This window comes from Haliotis rufescens, unplaced genomic scaffold (assembly GCF_023055435.1).
Source record: "Haliotis rufescens isolate VD_foot unplaced genomic scaffold, xgHalRufe1.0.p SCAF_12, whole genome shotgun sequence".
NCBI classification, from domain to species: Eukaryota; Metazoa; Mollusca; class Gastropoda; order Lepetellida; family Haliotidae; genus Haliotis; species Haliotis rufescens.
The window spans coordinates 37,777,305-37,802,997 of record NW_025963802.1 but is presented as its reverse complement, the minus strand read 5'-3'; the positions used below and the strand labels follow the sequence as shown (position 1 = coordinate 37,802,997).

Below are 25,693 nucleotides of genomic sequence, written 5' to 3'. Positions count from 1 at the left end.
CCGAATGGAGTTGAATAGTCTTCCGCATGAGTGCTTGTTAATTGGCGAAAGGAGAATTTGCTCTTAAAAAACATTTTATGGTTTTAAACCAAAACATCCGAGATACCCAAACAGGAAAATTATTACGACAGTCAAAGAAAATAAAGAATGATGAAAAGAAAAACAACCCTGAACTATATTTAGTGGAGGCGTTCCAGTTGTGATGCGGTCGAATGTCAACACTGACAGCATGTGGATCAGATTGCTGATTTGGCCATCGATTTCTTGATCAATGAACCGCTTATCGCACAAATAACAGTAAATGTCGCGTGAGGTATATTTCTATGAGGGTCTTTGCGTGCGATTACTCGACTGTCATGGATCATGCAATTTCCCTTGTAGTGATTGCTAAGTAAATCAACTTTTTTTGCAAGAACAGCTCTGTTCGATAGCAACTTTTGAGTGTAACTTACTGTAAGGGACAGGAATATAGTCGATATATTTTTACAATGGAGATGACACTACCCTCTCTCTCAACTCCTAAGTATCCAGTTGTGCCCAGACGTTACGAGGAAACCCGACCCGTGGTTGTTCAGGATTTTACTCACAGAAGAATCTTAGGTAAGTGAACTTAAAGTCTTGAAGCAGATCAGTGTTCAATGGATTTTATATTTTCCACCCAAATTTTACAAAATCTTGCATGAAGAGGACCACTCTGTTTGTTTCGACCATAACATTTTCATGCAATCAATTTTTCAGGGTTTCAACAGTTAAGTCAATAAATAGCATCTCATATCCACAGGAACTCGAAGATATTGTGTACATAATATATATTTGTATAGGAAAAAGTCACACCCGTCTATATGTATATAGATGGGTGTGATTTTTTTCTATATGAATATATTATGTTATACAGGCTATCATTGAGTTCCTGTGCTCGTATCATCATATCTTGACAGCATCACTTTAAGGGACGGGTAACTCGGGTACTTGAATCTGTTGGGTTGGGGTAGTGGAGTAGGACCCGGGTACCCACACGACTACCCGGACCCATGGTTAGTCATGTGATAAACTGTTTAATGACATTAACAATAAAACTCCATGGTTACACTACAAGTCATTAATGAACTCATTTCTTTCTGACTGTGCAAGCTTTCATTCTGATTTTTATATGTTCAAGTAAGGACAAAGCGTCTATCAACTTCAGTGTATGCAGGATTAGATCATTTTATACCTGTATCTAAATTGTTTTTACCAGGACTGTGGTAAAACAATTCCCCTTTGTACGCAACCCTGTAGACCTGTAGCTGGTGCACGGGAAGGGCCGGTTAACAGGCGAACTCCGGCGCAGTGGTGACTCATCATAACACCACTGCCACAGGCTAATTTGCATATCACGTGACCGGACTTTTCTCTTGTTTGTAAACAAACACGCTTTTTCAGAAATCAATGTAGAACGGACTAATGCAAGTATTTGGGGTCGCTTAACATATTGTTTTGCATAATTATATAGATATGCTACTACAACTGCGACAGTGAGTTGCATGACAATATACATTTATGCATCAAAAAGACCGTATCGCCAGCTCTCCGTTGGGCTTCGATGACAGCACGTGGAGCCTTACAACCAATGTAAACAAAGAATAACTACGCAAAAACAAATAGATTTTCACGTATTAGGATACTTTCTTAATGAACCGTAACCATTCTTTGACGTTTGTTTATGAAAATGTGTTGACTTGTCATACATGAAACGGATGAAAAGCATATTCAATATCTTGAATGGACTGTGAAAGATGTGACGAATCGTCACATGGCGCTGGCCTGTGGCAGAGGTACTATGCTGGCTGGCTGCCGGCTGCATGGAACTCTGGGTAGGAGAGTGGTTAACAGGGTCTCAGGTACCCGGGTAGTAAATTTGGACTCATCCCAGCCCAAACCAGTATCAAAGATGTACTGGCCAATAACCAGTTCTTGCCGTTTTTCCTGTGTTATTTCTGAAATATTCCTTGTATAAAGTTGACTGTACCGATCACTAAGAGCAAATTCATTTATTTCTCTCCATGTACAATGTTTGGATATTTTCCTGTTATAACGTGACAAGAGGAATGTAAATAGAGGCAATAGAACTTTCCCCTTGACTAATTGCCAGTTATCGTCATTGTGAAAACAGCATGTGCGCATGATCAAACGCACAAGTTCATTTACCGTATTCGATGTAATAAGCGCCAAGGGCGCTCTCAAAATTAGAAATAGGGGGCTTTTACTAGAATATTATTTTGGTGGAAAAAAAACTGAGTTGAAAGATAAATATTGTTATTTATGCTGAAATATTTATGTACGGCAGATATATTTTTCCTTAATTCAATTACCCATAATTAAGGGTGCATATAACACATGAGTGCTTATCATACGCAAATAAATAAGTCTTGTGTACATTGATCAATCGGAAGGGGTGCTAATTGGGATTGTTCACTAGCCAATATCTTATCAAATGTCACCGTGGGCGCTTATTAGAGCGGGGCGCTTATTACGTCGAATACGGTATATAAATTATGTTTTTTGTTATCTCTGGTATCACACTCATAAATTATATTCAATAAACTTAAGAAGAAATGATTTTATCATTTTGTTGACTTCCAAATGCATAAACCAATATTCCAAAAATGTGATCTATCTATGCTTATCCATAATAATATGTACTATGGATTTCGCGGTATATTCAGATTTTGTATTTTGGGGAAAATAGCTATTGATAATAATCGGTCCTCTGCAACAACTGATCACTAGGCAGTAGTGGTCTGGCACAAAGATGTAGTTTGACTTGCTATATTCATGTTATTGGTAGTTTACATGTCCCCTGTGTTTGCCCGTTCTTGACGTCATATCGTAAGTGATGACATCCCATATAACACTTGTAGCGTAAGTAGGCGGCACGGGTGGCCCAGTCATCTAAGGCACCGCTATTCCCTGTGCAGAGTTGCGTCCCTTTGGCATGCCAGAATCCTGGTTCGAATGTGGGTTCGAATCCCGGTTCACCCCGATTATGTTTCTAGGTTTGTCAGCACCATACCCGTGCTCGTGGGTTTCACCAAAGTGGTAAACATCTGAGACCTGCATCACTTCGGGCTTTCCTCCCACATAAAGCTGACACGCCACGATATAACTGGAATACTGTTAAAAGCTACGTTAAACCCAACTCACACACTCACTATAACATAAATCGGTTGAAATTATTGTTAGTCACCATACTCAGGTCAGCCACAGAAGCCATGTTTCTCAGTTATGGTTTTTTTGTATGTCAAGTCTTTAGGAGATAAACACACTGTGTTGTCAATGTAGAGTAAGGTTACCTGTAGATTTAACCACGCTAAATTGAATTTGGAACCAAATGCGTTAAATGTTTCAAACATGTTTTGTGTGATCATTCTGAAACCATTCAGACCGCCTCCGTGGTCTTGTGGTAGAGCGTCCGCCCGGAGAGCGGAAGGTCCAGGGTTCGATCCCGGGCCGCGTCATACAAAAAGACGTTAAAAGATGGTACTTGTTGTTACCCTGTCTGGCGCTCGGCATTAAGGGGCTAAAACAAGGACTGGTCGGCTCGGAGTCAGTATACTGTGTCTGAGTGGGGTATTCATGTTAAACTGCGGCATGGTATCTCAGTGAGCTAGCACTATAAATCGGCATCAGTCCGGACTAGTACAAGCAGCCACACACACACATACACGTGCATGCACGTCGCTATATAAGTGCGATAATCTTGGACGCGACGTTAAACCCAATTTCACCTCACCTCACCTGAAACCATTCATGTTTGTAAAATGTAGGATTTGGCCATGAGATTCACCGGCGCCAAGTGGAACGTATTGAGCAGGAGAAGCTACAGGCTATACGGCAGGCGGAGGAGATGGTATGGCGCCAGGCCCAGGGGGGACAGGACACCGCCATCCAGCAAGCAAATAAACAGGCCAAGTTGGATCAAGAGAAGATAATCAGGAAAATGCATAAGGAGATGGACAAGAAGCTGAAGGTAATACCGACCTCACATCTTTCTATTCTGTTATAATTCGACTCTAAAGGCCTTGAAGGGGTTTAGTCTTGGTGAACAGCGGTAGAAACAGTTTCAGTCCACTAGTCCTTATAACTATAACATATAGCAAAACCCCTAAAAATGGCAAATTTGTACTAGTCCTTATGATACCTTTACTAAATGGCAGTTTGGCAAGGACTAGTGCCAATTTCTAACCCTGGTGAATTGTTATTCCTTTAAGTTAAAATTTGGTTCAAGTTGTTAAAACTTTTGTATGTCTCGTATCTCTAATTTTAATATTTAGATTAACCATCAATCATTGATGACCTAATTCCACTGAGTCAATAGCAACTTCTTTTTATTCTTTGTACGACGTTTCAGAGCTACTTCTTGCTTCTTCATCAGGTGAATGCTGAGTAAGTGCATAGAGTACTATATCTATCTATCTATCTATATCATAAGGATGGATGAATGTACAAAGATAACAACATGTCATCCCACCTTACTAAGCATTCACCAGAAGGAGGAGCAGGAAGTAGCTGTGAAACATCATACAAGGAATAAAAAGTAGTTGCTATTAAAGACTTTATTAAAAAAATCCCAATCTGAAATTGTACTCGTGAAAATGCCTCAGTGACACTGTTAGTGACACAGATAATCAACCATCTTCCTGACGAAAGGGAGTTAACTGACTGTCATAAGTCCAGTTTCCACCCTTGCCAAATTTAGCTGGAATTTCTTGGCTCGATCGTAGCCACCAGTGGCTAATACGAGTTATGTCCCTTCTATGTCCCCCTACTGACCAATCAGATTCCACCTCTTGGATAACTTGCATTTTCTTTAAACAAAATGGGGGTGCCCATTAAAGATGATCTCATCGATGATAAATATCTTTATTGAAATAAAACTGGTTTTATCTCGCAAATTGCATAAATCACTTGAGCATATATGCATAGACTTCTTATTCCAGCCAAAATACGACTCTATTAATCAAGCCTAGATCAGCAAGGGTGGAAACTGGACTTTTGAATTAGTTAACTTCCTTGCCTCAAGAAGATGATAGTCAACTGAATTCTACTGTCATTGGTTTTGCAAGTCCTTTTTGCATTATCAATGTCTTCGTAATACACTTATAATTATTTTCTATAAAATCAATACATGCAGTCTTAGAAATTAGTCTTTTTTAGGACTAGTCCAGAGGACTTGAGTAAACCCTTAATTCACTTGTCCACAAAAATGTTTATTATGTTTACTATTTCTGTCAGTTTTAGTCAGTTCCGCTTTGTTGCAAAATTGAAGCATCGAGAACTGGTCAAGAATTCAAATACTGTATTCGTCATAATTAGAGCCCAGGGCGCTCTCAAAATTAGAAATAGGGGGCTCTTATTAGAATATTATTTTGGTGAAAATACAGAGTTGAAAGATCGTGAATTTCTTGGTTTATGCTGACAGCCTGAAATGTTTAGATACAACAGATATAGTTTTCCAGAATTTTATTGCCCATAATTAGGGTGCATATAACACACGAGTACGTATTATACACGAATATATAAGTCTTGTGTACATTGATCAATCGGAAGGGGTGCTAATTGGGATTGTTCACTAGCCAATGCTTTAGCAAATATTGCCATGAGTGCTTATTAGAGCGGGGCGTTTATTACATCAAATACGGACAACCATCATTGGATTTCTACTTTTCAGCACAATTTCGTAGTCTCAGACCCGCGTGAATTTCAAAGGCTGTACATGTGCTGGTGTTTTCTGCATTAGGAAAATGTTAATAAGATGATTTTACAACTGAACTAGAACTTATTTTTGAATGCTTAAATATTTTGAAATATATCAAATAAATATTTGAATTATTTTACAATTTAATGCTAAGGGATTTTTACAACCATTATTAATTTTTACAAACCTTTGACACCACCTTGGCATTTTGGGGTTCTGTTTTTAAAGAATGTTGTGTATATTTTTTTCCTTCAGTAAACCTTAATCATGTTAATTCGAGTTAGCAATTTACAACACTAGCCCACTAGCCCGAGGTTAATGAAGGTTTCAAAGGATGTGTGAAAGTTAGAAAGTCATTTATCCTGATGAGTTTATTCTGGCGAGGGATAATATTTGACCTCCTGTCAGTGTGTCAGGAATGTTAGGGCTAGTGTTGTTTGTCTCCTCAGTGACAGCCATTGTCATTCATCACCTGCTGCTGTCAGTGAGTCCTGGTCACCAGCCACTGAATCACAATCAGAAAACACATTGTACCAACGTCAACCATGTCCAGTAATGTGAGAACATAATAAAAACTTGTGCAGCATGATGTGAGGTCGGTTGGTTCAGTCAGTTTAATGGGTTGGTTGGTTGGTTGGTTTTTTAACGCCCTACTCAGCAATATTCCAGCTATATGACGGCGGTCTGTAAATAATCGAGTCTGGACCAGACAATCCAGTGATTAATATCATGAGCATCGATCCACGCAATTGGGATCGATGACATGCATCAACCAAGTCAGCGAGCCTGACCACCCGAACCCGTTAGTCGCCTTTTACGACAAGCATAGTCGCCTTTTACGGCAAGCATGGGTTGCTGAAGACCTATTCTACCCTGGATCTTCACGGGTACAGTTTAATGGGAAAAATTCAAAAGAGTAAATGTTGATTCTGTTTATGGGGCCTTTTTATTTATTATTTTAAAAAATAATTATTGCTTGAGCAACTAGGCTAATTTTAAGTGTAAGCAAAATTTTTTTTAAAATTAGATGCCCTTTAACACTATTTCCTGTATTTTGGGACAAATTATGTTAGATTTCATTTGTATCTAATATTTATTATAATTTTTCATTAGTAATATATATATGTACGTGTTTCACCAACACATGTTTGAATTTCATTCAAGAAACATATCTATGATGACAAATGAAATTTGAACATTAAAACTAATTGATAATATTATACTTTCATGTGTTTTTACATGTTCATTCATTGTATGCGATGGTTATTTATTTTTTCATATTTTAATGCGAGCCACCCTCTCATTATAATGAAAACAATTGTTAGAGCGCAGATTGATTACATTACAAAGTATGTATATTTTGGGAAACTCTTACTTTAAAGGGCTCCCTGCTAGCCTGAGTGAAATACCAGTAAGCATAGTTATACAAAAGTTACTATTAGACCACTAATATGCTACTATTGGGCTATTAATAGGATGTCATGATGATCTAAATTAGCCTTCCTTTCAATCTTCGTTGACGGTCTATATTAACATTGTGCCTCGTGTCAACAAAGAGACATCACTCCCACAACTTGATAAACCATCTACCACTAAAATCCCCAAAGTGCGGAAAGATTCTGGACCGCCTGCGTGGTCTAGAGGTAGAGCGTCTGCTTGGAGAGCGGAAGTCATACCGAAAGACATTAAAAGATGGTACTTGTTGTTACCCTGTCTGGCTCTTGGCAGTAAATGGCTAAAACAAGGACTGGTCGGCTCAGAGTCAGACAGGGGTCCGGAAAATTTAAAATCCCAATCGGACATTTGCATTTAGGCCACGCCCCCTTCAAATAGCGTATATTAGTACAACTTATCACACACATTACAAGTTGTTACGTATTCATAATATGATGAATTATGAATTAAATTGTTTAAATTTAAATTGTTTAATTCACCGGACAATTAATAACAAATAACATCATTTTAGAATTACATCTAAAACATACATATATTTCTGTTATAATAACGATCTGTTAACGTATTGAACGGTCTAATTAATATTCATGAGTTGTATCTGATTCAGTCAGTATACTGTGTCTGAGTAGGGTATTCATGTTAAACTGCGGCATGGTATCTCAGTGAGCTAGCACTATAAATCGGCATCAGTCCGGACTGGTACAAGCAGCACAAACGTACAATATATAAGTGCAATAATCTTGGACGCGACGTAAAACCCAATTTCACCTCATCTTCACCTCACCGTAAAGAGTCTGATTTTCAAGATAGACAATAAATATCATGATCTACCATGTAGATTTTGAATTAATAATTTACTGAATAGATGATAAAGTGAGGTTTACATATTATAAAAAAAAGTGTGTTCTTTTCGGTGAAATTTTTTTTTTCTTTTTTTTTAGGTGTAAGCAATTGTTTTTGTGCTACAAAGGTAGTTATGACCCTGGTTTGAGTTTTTGTAGTGGTGTCTTTCGATTCCATTAAAGTGTGTGAGTTGGGTATAAATAGCGCCTTGAAAAGTATTCCAGTTACCGTATTCGACGTAATAAGCACCCCACTCTAATAAGCGCACACGGCGATATTTGCTGATATATTTGCAAGTGAACAATCCCAATTAGGACCCCTTCCGATTGATCAATGTACACAAGACTTATTTTTTCGCGTATAATACGCACTCGTGTGTTATATGCACCTTAGATATGGGCAATTAAATTCTGGAAACATATATCTGTGGTATATAAACATTTCAGGCTGTCAGCATAAACAACGAAATTTATCTTTCAACTCCAAACTTCCAAAATAATATTCTATTAAGAGCCCCCATTTTTCTAATTTTGAGAGCGCCCTGGTCGCTTATTACGTCGACTACGGTATATAACGGCATGTCGGCTCAATGTGGGAGGAAAGCCCCTAGTGATGCAGGTCTCAGACATTTACCATTGTGGTGAGATCCAAGTGCACGGGTATGGTGCTGACAAACCTAGAAACATAATCAGGGTGAACCAGGATTCAAACCCACAATCAGGTTTCTGGCGTGCCCAAGGGACGTAACTCTGCACAGTGAATAGCACCACCTTAGACAATTCAGTCCCCTGTGTCCCCTTTGTTATAGATAAAGCAGATGGACAAATATGTATGAACTATATTCATTATTTTCTAATCACTGTTAATCCTAGCTTTTGCCTTAGGTAAGTTAAATCTGTAAACCAACAAACTTTGAAAAGTGTCGCCATAGCAATGGTAAAGTAAGGACAAGTTAATGTTCAATAAGCCCCCAGCACCCTATTCTGGACTTAGAGCCGTCCTATTAGACCAGGTGGTCAGGATCGGTGATTTGGTTGACTTTTGTGCCATCATAACCTGATGGCTGATGATATCAGTCTTTGGATTATCTGGTCCAGGCTTGATTATTTACAGGATGCTGTCATTTTGCTGATGTAGCACGAAGCAACCAACACAAGCTGTTACTTAGTGAGGCGGGGTGAAATGGGGTTTAACGTCGCGTCCAAGATGAACACACTTATTTGGCAAGTGTGTGTGTGGCTGCTTGTACAAATCTGGACTGATGCCGATTTATAGTGCTAGCTCACTGAGATACCATGCCGCAGTTTAACATGAATACCCCACTCAGACACAGTATACTGACTCTGAGCCGACCACTCCTTGTTTTAGCCACAAGTACCATCTTTTAACATCTTTTGGTATGACACTCCATTGCCAGACCATGGAGGTGTCTGTTACTCAGCGTTGCTAATGGATCATTCATTGTTTAATATATATTCTGAAATATAAATTAATGCCATGCAGTTGGATAATTTACAATTAACTGTTTATGTTAAGCGGTTACAAAAACTATATTTGAAGGCATTTTGGATTACCTTATTCGATGTAATAAGCGTCCCGCTCTAATAAGTGCCCATGGCAATATTTGCTAATATATTGGCAAATGAACAATCCCAATTAGCACCCCTTCCGATTGATCAATGTACACAAAACTTATTTATTTGTGTATAATACGCACTCGTGTGTTATATACACCCTTAATTATGCGCAATTAAATTCTGGAAAAATATATCTGTCGTATATAAACATTTCAGGCTGTCAGCATAAATCACAAAATTTACGATCTTTCAACTCACCAAAATAATTTTCTAATAAGAGCCCCCTGTTTCAAATTTTGAGAGCACCCTGGGCGCTTATTACATTGAATATGGTACTACAGAACATGGTCGTGTATTGGCAAAACAAATGTATTGCAATATAATGCCATACCAGTATTTGTATTTGTGATATGGATTGTGATATTACCTAGCATTGTCAGTCGCTGCCATTTTGCTGTAATGGAAACGGGAGATAACGGGAGAAAAATCACATCCACATATCTGTCATTTTCTAAGGGCAACATAATTTGTGAAGGAATTTCTGTGTAGATTTTAGGCTAAACAATAATAATAATGAAACTATTTTTCACCCGTTATACTGGCACATAGGAACGTTTTGTAACATGTTTCATTGTAATGCACATTCCTGCATACTGTGGTATATGCGCCATTTTCGTGCAGTCCTGTAATATTCATGACCCCATCAAAATTGGCGAGAAACACTGTTTAATGAGTTAAGTACCATCATTGTAACTGTTTTTGTTATTCCAATACTTAGTAAGGATAAGAATTTATGGATGAACAACTTCTTTATTACAATTAAGAGCGACGTTTCAGTGTAGGTTCCAACACCGTTATCAAGCAAGTAGGTGTGAGAACCTACACCGAAACGTCGCTCTTAATTGTAATAAAGAAGTTGTTCATCCATAAATTCTTATCCTTACTTAGTACTCCAACTTCTAAATGCCTATCAAAGAAGTTATTCCAATACTTGTGGTGAAAAGAGAATGAAATTTTAAAATATTGGAATATATATTATTTGAAAACGGAATTGACAAATATCAAAGCATGGCATCCCTTTGAACATTGTTATGATAGTAATGTTAATAATCTCATCAAGACCGAAAGACATTTGTGACTTGCAGGAAGAAGGTCTGAAGGTGGAAATGGCCATGCAAAAATTGGCGCTGGAACAAGTGAAGGAGGAACGTACAAAGGGAGAATTGGCGCTGAAAGAAGCGGTGAGTCAAGTGGAGAAGAAGAATGATGCAGATCTTCTTGTGGCATTGGCTCGGGTTCGTACTGAGGAGAGGAAGATTGCTGAGGTCACAGTCGCCAAACTGAAGAGGTAGGAAATGTTACTAAAGAAGGAGGGAAAGAGTTGCTTTGACACCACTTTGAAGAATGTTTCGGTTACCTTAATAGAAGACAGAAGTAGCTATTAGTATTGACAGTACCTGTTACTGTAGACAGTAGTAGCTAATAGTATCGACAGTAGCTGTTACTGCAGACAGTAGTAGCTATTAGTATCGACAGTAGCTGTTACTGTAGACAGTAGTAGCTATTAGTATCGACAGTAGCTGTTACTGTAGACAGTAGTAGCTATTAGTATCAACAGTAGCTGTTACTGTAGACAGTAGTAGCTATTAGTATCGACAGTAGCTGTTACTGTAGACAGTAGTAGCTATAAGTATCGACAGTAGCTGTTACTGTAGACAGTAGTAGCTAATAGTATCGACAGTAGCTGTTACTGTAGACAGTAGTAGCTATTAGTATCGACAGTAGCTGTTACTGTAGACAGTAGTAGCTAATAGTATCGACAGTAGCTGTTACTGTAGACAGTAGTAGCTATTAGTATCGACAGTAGCTGTGAATGTAGACAGTAGTAGCTATTAGTATGGACAGTAGCTGTTACTGTAGAAAGTAGTAGCTAATAGTATCGACAGTAGCTGTTACTGTAGACAGTAGTAGCTATTAGTATCGACAGTAGCTGTTACTGTAGACAGTAGTAGCTAATAGTATCGACAGTAGCTGTTACTGTAGACAGTAGTAGCTATTAGTATCGACAGTAGCTGTTACTGTAGACAGTAGTAGCTATTAGTATCGACAGTAGCTGTTACTGTAGACAGTAGTAGCTAATAGTATCGACAGTAGCTGTTACTGTAGACAGTAGTAGCTATTTGTATCGACAGTAGCTGTTACTGTAGACAGTAGTAGCTATTAGTATCGACAGTAGCTGTTACTGTAGACAGTAGTAGCTATTTGTATCGACAGTACCTGTTACTGTAGACAGTAGTAGCTAGTAGTGTCGACAGTAGCTGTTACTGTAGACAGTATTAGTATCGATAGCAACTGATTGTTGGAGAGCTGTACACAGATACAGCTAGAGGCTGTATGTTAATGTCACTCGACTCAACAGACCCAGGACAGACAATTGGCAAGCTCAATGTGACAGCTGAACAGTTTTTGCATGTTGGGTACTTAGATCTCAAGTTTCCCACTCACAAAGGCCTGGTCTAGTATCTACTTGTCATTCTGAAGGAGTATGACTGTGTTCACCCCATAGATCTGTATAGATCTGTAATCTGCTGAAGGCAGGCAATAGAAAGGTCATATGTCTTATTCAAAGTAATGAATATTATTCCAGGGACAATACCAAGAATTGTTCATCTCCACATTATTTACAAGCGTAGTAAGAAATAATATCTTGGTTCATATCTACTTCTTTGTACCAGCTGATCCCAGTGTTATGAGCTGGGTCTGTTAATATAAGTGGGTGGAGTGTAGCATGTTTCGTGGCCTGAGGCTGAGAGCAATTCCTGGATTGAATCTGAGCAGATTTGTTGTTTAGAGGAGATTATTGATTGACTGTTTTGTTTGTAGCTTGCAGTACTGGTTGTAATGCTTAAATTATTGCCATCAAATACTAAAAATGTGTTGCCTTATAATAATCAAATGGCCACAGCTTGTTTGTTGCTATAATATTTATGGTGTTCACATTTCATGGACGGATCCAGAGGTGGGGTCCAGGGTGCCCGGATTAACCACGGATCCGGGTAGTACTTTGGGTACCCGGGTCCTACTTAATACCCACCTGGCCCGAGTACCTGAGTTACCCGTCCCATCCCTACTATGAATTTGTATGTGTAATTACTAACTTACTATTGGAGATTTAACGTGCGCTTTCTGACATTATACATATTTAGCAGAAGGGCCTGCCAGGCCATTTAGTGAGATTGCCAAGGAGGGTGTGTCTGAAAGGTGAGCGACCTGGGGCGTTTAGGATTGATTATTTTCAATTTTGAGAAATTTGGAATTTGGAAACTTGGGGGTCTGAGGTGGGGGAACTAAAATGTGTAATTAACATGATTAAGCTATTAGCATGCTGCTTAAATGTATGGCCGTCAACAACTTTAAGTACTGTAATTTGGTTAGAGTGACTTCCCTTGTTTCAGGGTCAATCAAAACCAATGATATATATATTAACATAAATACTGAAAACAAATATTGACATGAAGTAAATATTTGCTGATTGTACATGTTGTAGTATTTGTAGGTTTAATATCATATGTATTGTGTGTAAACATGGTTTGTAAACATCTTGATGTACATGTACCAGTTCAGAATCAACTTTGCGATACTAGTTGAAAGCACTACACATTGCTGAAATACATATTGGGGCCAGTGTTGTAGGTGATGCACTTGTATATATTTGAAACCAGCAGATTAGTATTTGCCTGAGTTACATATTGATAACCTACCCAAGTCAAACTCAGGAAAGACATTTTGAAAACCTGCAGCTCAAGTTTCAGATTTTAAGGGAGACCTACATATAAAAAAGCTAATGACGTACATGCAAGTTAGCCTTGAATGTTAAATGTGCGAAGCACTGTTAGCTGTTGAAATCATCTGGCTGACATTCAAGAAAATTACATGTGCAATATTAATGTGGCAAGATATTCTCTCACTGAAGGTGGCATAATGGAAGAGTTGAAAATTTGTGACCAAATATCCCAAAATCTCACCCAAAGCGATCCCTGTTGTCGGCTTGGGAAAGACGACACTGTCCTTACACAAGACAAAATAATTATTTAAGATTGAAAAGAATTTCAAAGAAAAGGTTTATCATAGGAAAAGAAAATGTTCCCACTGCTACATGTCATGGCAAGAGTGAGTGAGTGAGTGAGTTGGATTTAACGCCACATTTAACAGTATTCCAGTTATATCATGGCGTGTCAGCTTAATGTGGGAGGAAAGCTTGAAGTGATGCAGGTCTCAGATGTTTACCACTTCAGTGAAACCCACGAGCACGGGTATGGTGCTGACAAACCTAGAAACATAATTGGAGAGAACCGTGATTCGAACCCACAATCATAGGTTTCTGGCGTGCCCAAGGGATGCAACTCTGCACAGCGAATCACAGCGCCTTAGACGACTTGGTCACCCTTGCCAAAGAAATGGCAAGAAAAACATTCAATAATAACGACAGTCGACTTACAGATTCAACTTCCTTTTCCTTACAGTGAAACGCCTCGATACAGCTGCTTGTGCTAAGTAATATCACTTGCTTGATGAGGATACACGCGTCCGTACTGAAACATCAAGAACCTGAAATCTGTAGTCAACTGTGTCTTAATTGTTATACCGTATTCGACGTAATAAGCGCCCCGCTCTCATAAGCACTCACAACGATATTTGCTTATATATTGGCTAGTAAACAAACCCAATTAGCACCCCTTCTGATTGATCAATGTGCACAAGACTTATTTATCCGTGTATAATACACAGTCATGTGTTATATGCACCCTTAATTATGGGCAATTAAATTCTGGAAAATTATATCTGTCGTGTATAATACGTACAGACTTTTCTTTTGTATCATTTCAGGCTGTCAGCATAAACCACAAAATTTACAATCTTTCAACTCTGTTTTTTTTTCACCAATATTTTATTCTAATAAGAGGCCCCTATTTCTAATTTTGAGAGCGACCTTGGCACTTATTACGTTGAATATGGTAACAGCTTCTGAATCTTATTAAATATATTAGTATAATACATAAGAGTAAGTGCAGGAGTGAGTTATAATTTAATGTCACACCGACATTATTTAAGCCATATAGCAATAGAGCAAGCAGAGGGGGAAGTAAACCTTTTGATTGTCAACACTGATTTCATTGCTATAAAATTTGCCTGAGTTTCCGAATGACTGCTTGCACTGTGCTCTTTTGTTGGCTGGGTATTCAGGCATCGAGTCCTCTGGTGCAGAGGAAACTTTGTATAGTTGCTTACCTGAAGGTACCTGTCCAGATTGTATTATCTACAACTACAAGAAAATGTTATGCTAGGTATATGTATGCCAGGTGAAAACCTTGCCACCCAGTGCACCTGGATCTTATAGATATGAACACAAAAGAATTGCAATGAGTTTTTCGACTGTTTTCAAAGGAGATTCAGAATCACATGATAGAAAGGTTTATACAAAGATTGTTGTTATTGAAGTGTATAGATAGCATCATCCAGTTTAGGTTCCTGAGGCTGAAGTTAGTTTCTGGATTAAATCTGAGTTGTTGTTTATTATGAAATGCTTGATTGACTGTTTTGTTTGTATCTAGCAATACTAGGACGAAGCCAAGTGGTATGGGTGTCTCCCCATTGTGCCTACAGTCCCATTGTGCCTACAGTCCCATTGTGCCTACAGTAAAATCATGAAATGACACGGTCTCATGCTCAGAAAGTGATGCATGACTGAACATGATGACTGTTACCTGTTTCACCAGTGATAGTAGATAAACTTGTCCATGCTCTACTTAAGATCTGGCTTGTTTGAACAACAATGATTAAAACGTAAATTGCATTGATCATGAAAATAGTTGTGGATTGGTTCTATATTATTTTGTTGTTGTTGTTGTTGTTGTTGTTTATACAGTAATAAGTATCTAATTCCTCTACTCTGTCATTTTCTAACAAGCCTGACTTAATTGGGCAACAGATATTGACAAACTAATTTGAATCTTTTATCCCGAGGCTTATCTCTCAGCAAAATAAATCATACAATAGTTGCTCTGTCCATTTTCATAAGTAGGGATGAAATTGGGAAGTGGGATGTAGGCACAGTGGGATAGAATTGTGGTAAGCACTGGCCAGTCCCCAAGTTTGGGCTTGGAGCAGTGCTGATGCTTGATTGACACACTGACACAATTATCAACTGGCTCCTGGCATGCTTACGTCAACATTTGTTTTTCAATCTATCTGAATTAAAATGTCTTGGTTGATATTTAATCTTCTCAGTGTCATGTCAGTAAGGTCTGGTTTTCACCTCCCAGATTATATTTGTTTTGTTTGTTTGTTTGTTGTTGAACGCCGCACTCAGCAATATCCCAGCTATATGACGGCGGTCTGTAAATAATCGAGTCTGGACCATACAATCCAGTGATTGACATCACGAGCATCAATCCACGCAATTGGGATCGATGACATGCATCAACCTAGTCAGCGAGCCTGACCACCCGGTCCTGTTAGTCGCCTCTTACAACAAGCATGGGTTGCTGAAGACCTATTCTACTCTGGATCTTCACAGTTGAGTTTAATAAAATTTCAAGTAGGGTGTTTGGTAGTGAGATGGGTGTTAATGCAAATCTAACAATTAAATTAATTTGTTAAATTACTTCCAGCAACAGTTAGGGCGGTCGGATAGCCTAGTGGTTAAAGCGTTCGCTCGTCACGCCGAAGACCCGGGTTCGATTCCCGACATGGGTACAATGTGTGAAGATCATTTCTGGTGTCCCCCGCCTTGATATTGCTGGAATATTGCTAAAAGCAGCATAAAACCAAACTCACTCACTCCACCAACAGTTAATGTCCATTGATGCCTTGAACAGTTTGTTTAAATAAAATAAGGAAAAATAAAGTACTTCCTGAAAACATACATAATTAATTTTATGTGACCAAATGGTTGGGCTTGTTTCACTCCTGTTGAAAAGTATCATCAGTTGACAAGAAATGTTGAGTTTGTGAGGTTAAATGAACCATACTTACAAGCCAGTGGGTTGTTTGTTGGTTGTTTACCCTCTACTATCTGGGTCAGGCCTCGTGTTTGTGTGTGATAAGATAAAGCTGTACTCAGACACACCAGAGTACTGCATGGCATGGTAGTGCCCTACATGTCACCACTCTCTATACAGCTGTTTGTTGTCAGGTCATGTTAGGAAAGAAAATAAGTGGAATTTTACCAGAAATGAAAAAGAAGAGAAATGTCTTGATTATCAAAACAACTATCCAGAAATGAGTATTGTGTACATATTAATGTTGTTGAATTTAATCTTGATAAAATCAGATGTTAATTTAGTTAAAATCAAACCTCTATTAATGAAGGTCTGATGACACTGCCATAGGCGGTCACATCAGGTGACCTTTCTAATCTGCCAATCAGCACTCGCACACACATACACTCATACACTCACACACACAGACACAAACACACACGCACATGCACACACACACTCACACACACATACACTCACTCTCACACACACATACACTCACTCACACACACTCACACTCACACACACACATACAGATGCACATTCACATATACATACTCACTCGCACACACACACATACTCACATACACATACACTCACACACACATACGCACACATTCTCATACACATACTCACTTGCACACATACACACACACATTTTCACATACACATACTCGCACACACACATACACTCACACACACACATTTTCACACACACACATACACACACACATTTTCACATACACATACTCGCACACACACATACACTCACACACACATTTTCACACACACACATACACATTTTCACATACACATACTCGCACACACACATACACTCACACACACACACACACATACACACACATTTTCACACACACACATACTCACACACATTTTCACAAACTCGCACACACATACACACACATTTTCACATGCACATACTTGCACACACATACAGACGCACATTCACATATACATACTCACATACACATACTCAATCGCACACACATACACGCACACATACACACTCATGCTCACTCGCATGCACACACACACACACAGAAAAAGTAGGATATATTTCTCTGAAATGATTTGCTATCCTAATTATGTATTATTATGTATTACATCTTTACGCCCACGAACACATGTTACCAGATAATAGATTTATGTGGAAGGCTGCTTGTACTAGTCCAGATTTATCCATCCCTCTATTCATGAAGGTCTGATGACACTGCCATAGGCGGTCACATCAGGTGACCTTTCTAATCTGCCAATCAGCACTCGCACACTCATACACTCATACACACACATGTACTCACACACACACACACACACACACACACACACTCACTCACTCACTCACTCACTCACTCACTCACTCACTCTCACACACACACACATGCACTCACACACACACATACACTCACACACACACTCACACATATACACTCACATACACTCACACACACACATACACTCACACACACACATACACTCACACACACACATACAGATGCACATTTACATATACATACTCACTCGCACACACACACACATTCACACATTTTCACACACACATATGCACATACACATACACTCACACACACACACATACGCACACATTCTCATACACATACTCACTTGCACACATACTCACACACATTTTCACATACATATACTCGCACACACACATACACTCACATACACACATTTTCACACATACACATTTTCACGTACACACATACACACACACATTTTACTCACACGCATTTTCACACACACACACATACGCACACATTCTCATACACATACTCACTTGCACACATACAAACACACATTTTCACATACACATTCTCGCACACACACATACACTCACATACACACATTTTCACACACACATACTTGCACACACATACACTCACACACACACATACACACACATACTTGCACACACATACACTCACACACACACATACACACACACATTTGCACATACACATCCTGGCACACACATACACTCACACACACACACACTAACACATATACACATTTTCACATACTCAAACTCGCACACACACATACACACTCACACACATACACATTTTCACATACACATACTCGCACACATATACACACACATTCACACACATACTCACACACACATACACATTTTCACACACACATACTCACATACACATACACTCACACACACACACATACGCACACATTCTCATACACATTTTCACATACTCATACTCGCACGCACACATACACTCACACACACATACACATACTTTCACACACACATATACACTCACACACACACACATACACACTCACACACATACACATTTTCACATACACATACTTGCACACACACATACACTCACATATACACACACATTTTCACACACACACACACATACGCACACATTCTCATACACATACTCACTTGCACACATACACACGCACATTTTCACATACACATACTCGCACACACACATACACTCACATACACACATTTTCACCCACACACATTTTCACATACACATACTCGCACACACATACACTCACACACACATACACACACACACATACACATACTCGCACACACACATACACTCACACACACATATACACACACATTCACACACATACACACACACATACTCACACACACATACTCACACACACATTTTCACATACACACACATGCTTGTACTAGTCCAGACTTATTCATCCCAGTTTTCTTGTGCACACCAAGATGTTTTTTCCCCTTAATGCAAAGCGCCAAGCAGTGGAACAACACGTACCACCTTTAAATATCTTTAAGTATGACGTGGCCAGGGGATCAAACCTTCAACCCTCTGCTCTCCAGGCAGAAACTGTAAGGCACTGATATTGAATTTTAGGCATGCATCCTATTAATCTAGTGAATGTGTTTGTATCTGTGTTTACAGTGCTGTAGTCATGGGGAATTCATGCTGCTTTAGCGCTCTCAGACTGTTTAGAATGGTATTTCAGTGATATATATCACTGTGTCAGCTGTTTGGGGGAGAAAACTCAAATGTGAGAAACCACAAATATGGTAAACCCCAAATGTTGTAAACCCCAAATGTGGTAAACCCTAAATGTGGTAAACCCTAAATGTGGTAAACCCCAAATGTTGTAAACCCCAAATGTTAGAAAACCCCAAATGGGAAAAACCCCAAATGTGGGAGAAACCCCAAATGTGGTAAAACCCAAATGGGAGAAACCCCAAATGTGGGAGAAACCCCAAATGTGGTAAACTCCAAAATGTGAGAAACCCTAAATGTGGTAAAGCCCAAATGTTGTAAAGCCAAAATGTTGTAAAGCCCAAATGTGAGAAACCCCAAATGTTAGAAACCCCAAATATGGGAGAAACCCCAAGTGTGGTAAAACCCAAATGTGAGAAACCCCAAATGTGGTTAACTCCAAATATGATAAACCCCAAATGTTAGAAACTCCAAATGAGGTAAAACCCAAATGTTGTAAACCCCACATGTTGGAAAACCCTAAATGTTGGAAACCCCAAATGTTGTAAACCCCAAATGTGGTAAACCCCAAATGTTAGAAACCCCAAATGTTGTAAACCCCAAATGTGAGAAACCCCAAACGTGAGAAACCCCAAATGTGGGAGAAACCCCAAATGTGGTAAACTCAATAAATGATGAACCCAAAATGTGGTAAACTCCAAAATTCGAGAAACCCCAAATGTGAGAAATGCCAAATTTTGGTTAACTCCAAATGTGGTAAACTCCAAAATGTGAGAAACCCCAAATGTGGGTGAACCCCAAATGTGGGTGAAACCCCAAATGTGGTAAACACCAAATGTGGTAAACCCCAAATGTGAGAAACCACAATTGTGGGAGAAACCCCAAATGTCGGAGAAACCACACATGTGCAAAACCCCAAATGTGGTAAACCCCACATGTGAAAACCCCCAAATGTGGTAAATTCCAAATGTAGGAAAACCCAAATGTGGGAGAAACCCCAAATGTGGAAAACCCCAAATGTGGGAGAAACCCCTAATGATGGAAACCCCAATTGTAGGAAACACCCAAATGTGCGAAACCCCGAATGTGGGAGAAACCCCGAATGTGGGAGAAACCCCAAATGTGGTGAACCCCACATGTGAGAAACCCTAATTGTGGTAAACCCCAAATGTCGGAGAAACCCCAAATGTGTGAAACCCAAAATGTCGGAGAAACCCCAAATGTCGGAGAAACCTCAAATGTGAAAAACTCCAAATGTGAGAAACCCTAAATGTGAAAAACCCTAAATGTGGAAGAAACCACAAATGTGGTAAACTCTAAATGTGCAAAACCCCAAATGTGGTAAACCCCACATGTGAAAACCCCCAAATGTTGTAAACTTCAAATGTGGGAAAACCCAAATGTGGGAAAAAACCCAAATGTGGAAAACCTCACATGTGGAAAACACCAAATGTGGAAGAAACCCCAGATGTGAGAGAAACCCCAAATGTGCGAAACCCGTAATTCCACTTTGTGGAACCCACAAGGTATGATGCTGTCACACCAAGGGTCATGATCAGGTTATCTGGGATTAGTAGATCCTGTCTTGACTAAGGGACACAACTTTACACTGAAACATTCAGCTCCATTTACCACTGGGCGTACCACGACCCCAAGGACTGTATGAATGATACCCTTGCTGTTTATGCTACTTTGGTAACATGCACACACAGTCTGTTCTAAAACCTTGTCATTTCCAGTCGACACACACATCTTACTGAGGCGAGGGAGTTAACTGACTATAAAAGTCCAGTTTCCACCCTTGCCGGACTAGGTTGGAATTATGAAGTTATATTTTGGCTGGACTAACGAGTCTGTGCATAGTCCAATCATAATTGCATAATGAATTTGGCATTCGACTCGTAAACAACATGGCGTCTGCCATGCAGTTTTCCGTCGTTGCAGGATTTGCATTGTTTTTTCAAGTGTGCTGTCAACTTGGCGTAGACAGATATCTTCCAAATCTTTTTATTCTATTAATCAAGGTGCTCAAGTGATTTAATTAGGGCTGGGACGGGTAATTCGGGTACTCAGGTCGGGTGGGTACTGAGTAGGACCTGGGTACCCACAGGGCTACCCAGACCCATGGTTAGTCAGGTGATATATTGTTTTATGGCAAAACTTATCTAGAACTCTATGGTTTCACTATCAGTGACAAATGTTCACATTTCTTTCTGACTATGCACACATTCCTTTTGACTTTATATGTTTGCATAAAGATAAAACTTCAGTCAACTTCAGTGTATGCATGACCAGATCGGTATATACGTGTATCTAAATTTATTTTGACAGCAGTACGGTCAAATGTTTCCCAATCGGACACTTTGTACCTATCTCTTGAGACCTACAGCAGGTACCCAGGTAGGGTCGGGCAATAGTGGGGTGGGTACCTGGGTAGTAAATTTTAACTCATCCCAGCCCTATTCTCAAGATAAGACCCATTTTACCACAATGAAGATCTTGATTATCGATCTGATTTTCATCTTGACTGGGCACCACCATTTTGTTTGAAGCAAATGCAAGTGATATGAGAGGTGAAATCTGATTGGTCAATAGGAGGGACATAGAAGGGACATAATTTGTAATCAAACCACGAAATTCCAGCCTAGTTCAGCAATGTTGGAAACAGGAATTTTATGTTCAGTTAAATCACTTGCCTTGTGAAGATGCCAGTAGATTGTGTTACAGGTCTTATCTGAGTGTACAAGACCAAACACAATGTTTCTTGACTCGGGCTTCGGAATATAGTAGGACAGTTAGGTCCCATGAAAGAAGAGCGTGTTCTTTAACTTCTTTTGAGTGGTATACAGTGTGTTCATTCGGTAAATAGACCGCCTCCGTGGTCTAGTGGTAGAGCGTCCACCCAGAGAGCGGAAGGTCGGGGTTCGATCCCCGGCCGCGTCACACAAAAAGACGTTAAAAGATGGTACTTGTTGTTACCCTGTCTGGCGCTGGGCATTAAGGGGCTAAAACAAGGACTGGTCGGCTCGGAGTCAGTATACTGTGTCTGAGTGGGGCATTCATGTTAAACTGCGGCATGGTATCTCAGTGAGCTAGCACTATAAATCGGCATCAGTCCGGACTAGTACAAGAAGCCACACACACGCATGCACGTCGCTATATAAGTGCAATAATCTTGGACGCGACGTTAAACCCAATTCACCTCATTCAGTCAATGCAGACACAAGTGGTGTCTGATTTATTATCTGTGCACTTCAAGACAAGAGCTTTGAGTGAGTTGCGGTAACAGCACATGGCTTTCTGGCTTAATTGGCTCGTAAATCTCTCTGCCAACACTAAACAAGAGAGATATCTATCCTGAATTCTCTCAGGATTCACCTTTGTGAGTATTAGCTCAACTGGTGAAGGGGAGATAAAAGTGGTAAACTTGTGTTCAAATGTTAGAGGTTTTAGTTTTGACCAGTTCCATTGGATAATTTAGTGAATCCAACAATATCTGAAAGTGAATTAATATTTAGAAAATTTGTCTGATTAAACAAATTGGTGAATTCATGTTTTTGAATGACCCTCCCCATATTTCCAATGACCTAACTCTTCCCGCAATTAATGACCCTTGTAACATATTTTGTTTCAATTAAATTAAGCCACAATATATATATGTTACTTTAGTCCTGTAGACATTGTTTCAAAGACTGAAAAAACAGTTGCTTATGAAACTTGTTCTGAAACCATTGCACTGGCTGCACATGCGTGAACGGTTAGATTTCAAAATATGTTCAGTTCATCAGCTACGGAATTCTCCCTGCAGACCCTGAGAAGTGCTCCCTCTCTTTCTGCTTAATAATCTGCATTGAAAGCTTAATTCTTTCAACGCTACAAACTTTCTGACTCTTTATGTATGAGCTTAGTGCACATCCTCTGTGATGTGGAACATAGGGCTATATAGAAGATGATGATGATTATTATTATTAGTAGTAGTAGTATTATCATCATCATCATCATCATATCATCATTATTGGGCGGTCGGGTAGCCAAGGGGTTAAAGCGTTCGCTCGTCACGCCGAAGACCCGGGTTCGATTCCCGACATGAGTACAATGTGTGAAGCCCATTTCTGGTGTCCCCGCCGTGATATTGCTGGAATATTGCTAAAAGCAGCGTAAAACCATACTCACTTGCTCATCATTATTATCATTATTATTTGTTGTTATTATTATTATTTGTTATTATTATTTGTTATTATCATTATTGTCCTTATTCAGATTAATTCCCATTCTAACTTTTAGTATGAACTGACAACTATGATGTCACACATACACTGAACCTAAAAAAAGCTCTGAAATGTCATCTGCCTTAGTTGTTGGTGTTCGATCCCCCTTCTACAAGCCTTACCTGCGTAATAGTTTCTGAGAATATATTCTCTCTTCTGCAGGAAACAGGAGGAAGAAGTAGCTCGAGTGTTGGCCATGGCTGAAAACAAGCACCAACATGCCACAGAGGCCCTCGTGGAACAGAAGAACGCGGAGAAAGACGCAGCAGTCCGACAAGCTCACAAGCAGGAACAGCAGATAGCAGCGGACCAACTCCGACGCATCAGGGAGGACTATGACTCCAAGATTAAACTCCTGGAATCAAGAATTGATAGCAAGGAGTCTGAGATTGCCGACCTGAAGCAGCAGATCCAGGACATCGAGAAGATGAAGCAGAAGATAGAAGATTGTTTGATAGAGACTCGGCAAGAGCTTCAGAGCCTTGTCCAGCATGTGGGTGGATTCAGTGACGATCAAGCCAGTTTTCTGATGCCATCGCTGTATCTGGATGAATTCAAGAAGGTGTAGGAATATTTGTAGCCATTGTACTTGGAATGGACATCTACCGATATGCCAAGGACATCATCATTGTCCATTGTCTGTGGACATGAAGCTCCGGTTTTGGAGATATTACCCAAAGAATTATCTGAAAAATGGTTTCTTGTTTTTAAGCAGGGTCATGCTGTGAATGTTTTCCCTTGAGTATCAAATGTAATGGATTGTTATGTTTTTAAACAGGGATTTTATACAGGATTTTATATGTTAAACTTTGTCAACTCCCCTCCCACTCTGCTCTGTATCACACAGTACTGTGTGTTATTCCCCACGACATTACATTCTATCATCAAGCAGCAATTAGCGAGGATGTTGTTCAGTATTATTGTTACCGTTCGCATGTTCGTCAACATTTTGTTTCCATGGTTACTGGAAGAGAAGTGTTGCAAGAGTATTGGTTACATGACATTTTTGGTATGCTTGTGTTAAGTCAAGATGTTTTGTTTCAAAAGTTGCAGTTAATCAATGGATTAACTTCATTATGTACAACTCAATTTCTGACAAGGATACTGTGCTAGCTCACACACTTACAAAGTCGGGCAGCAATGTATTTAGGAGTTTACTTGTTTATTTATACTTGAAATGAAGTTTTCCTTGTGCCAGGTCCAGCCCACATCGCATCCGATTCGTACATCACCGAACAACCAATCAAATTTATCCGCCACCTGCACTTTAAGAATAACCCTATCAAAGGTTGATTAGTTTATATACAGCTGATATGTTTGGTCACAAACCTGTGGCAGTCTTCTTCATTGCGGAGTGTACGTTCCCACGGTCATACAACTTCTGTGGAGATGACGTAATACATGGCATCACTCAAGCTGGGATCATGTAGGGTGCTATATTTTAATTTTAATGGTTCGTTCTGGTTTCCCTGTTGCCATCTTCATGGTGTTATTCCATGGCCACCTGTCATGTTATTTCGTCTGTTATTGTTTTATGTTCGATGGTGATATTTATACAGTGTTTTTTTTTATCAATGATCTGGGACGGTCGGGTAGCCTAGTGGTTAAAGCGTTCGCTCGTCACACCGAAGACCCGGGTTTGATTCCCGACATGGGTACAATGTGTGAAGCCCATTTGTGGTGTCCCTCGTCGTGATATTGCTGGAATATTGCTAAAAGCGGCGTAAAACCATACTCACTCACTCACTCACTTATC

The 25,693-nt window shown here is 39.5% G+C and overlaps 2 protein-coding genes across 6 annotated transcripts in view; one reads left to right on the top strand and one right to left on the bottom strand.

Annotated features, from left to right (window-relative positions):
- LOC124136562 (peroxisome proliferator-activated receptor gamma coactivator 1-alpha-like) overlaps window positions 1-16,666 on the bottom strand; it is a 32,050-nt gene extending 15,384 nt beyond the window's left edge. For 2 of the 5 annotated variants that reach the window (XM_048393595.1, XM_046502503.2), the window contains exon 1: window positions 14,111-14,248. The gene's annotated coding sequence lies outside the window, so the exon portion shown is untranslated. Of the gene's footprint in view, window positions 1-13,637; window positions 13,676-14,110; window positions 14,249-16,647 lie in introns of those variants that run through there. The other 3 variants (XM_048393594.1, XM_048393597.1, XM_048393593.1) reach the window with 3 other exon arrangements.
- Window positions 2-25,145, top strand: LOC124136563 (uncharacterized protein C6orf163 homolog). The gene is made up of 4 exons (XM_046502506.2): window positions 2-600; window positions 3,807-4,009; window positions 10,758-10,960; window positions 24,100-25,145. Exons 1-4 carry the CDS (start codon window positions 489-491, stop codon window positions 24,503-24,505), a joined length of 924 nt encoding a protein of 307 aa, XP_046358462.1. The 5' UTR covers window positions 2-488; the 3' UTR covers window positions 24,506-25,145.
- The last annotated feature ends 548 nt before the right edge of the window (window positions 25,146-25,693 follow it).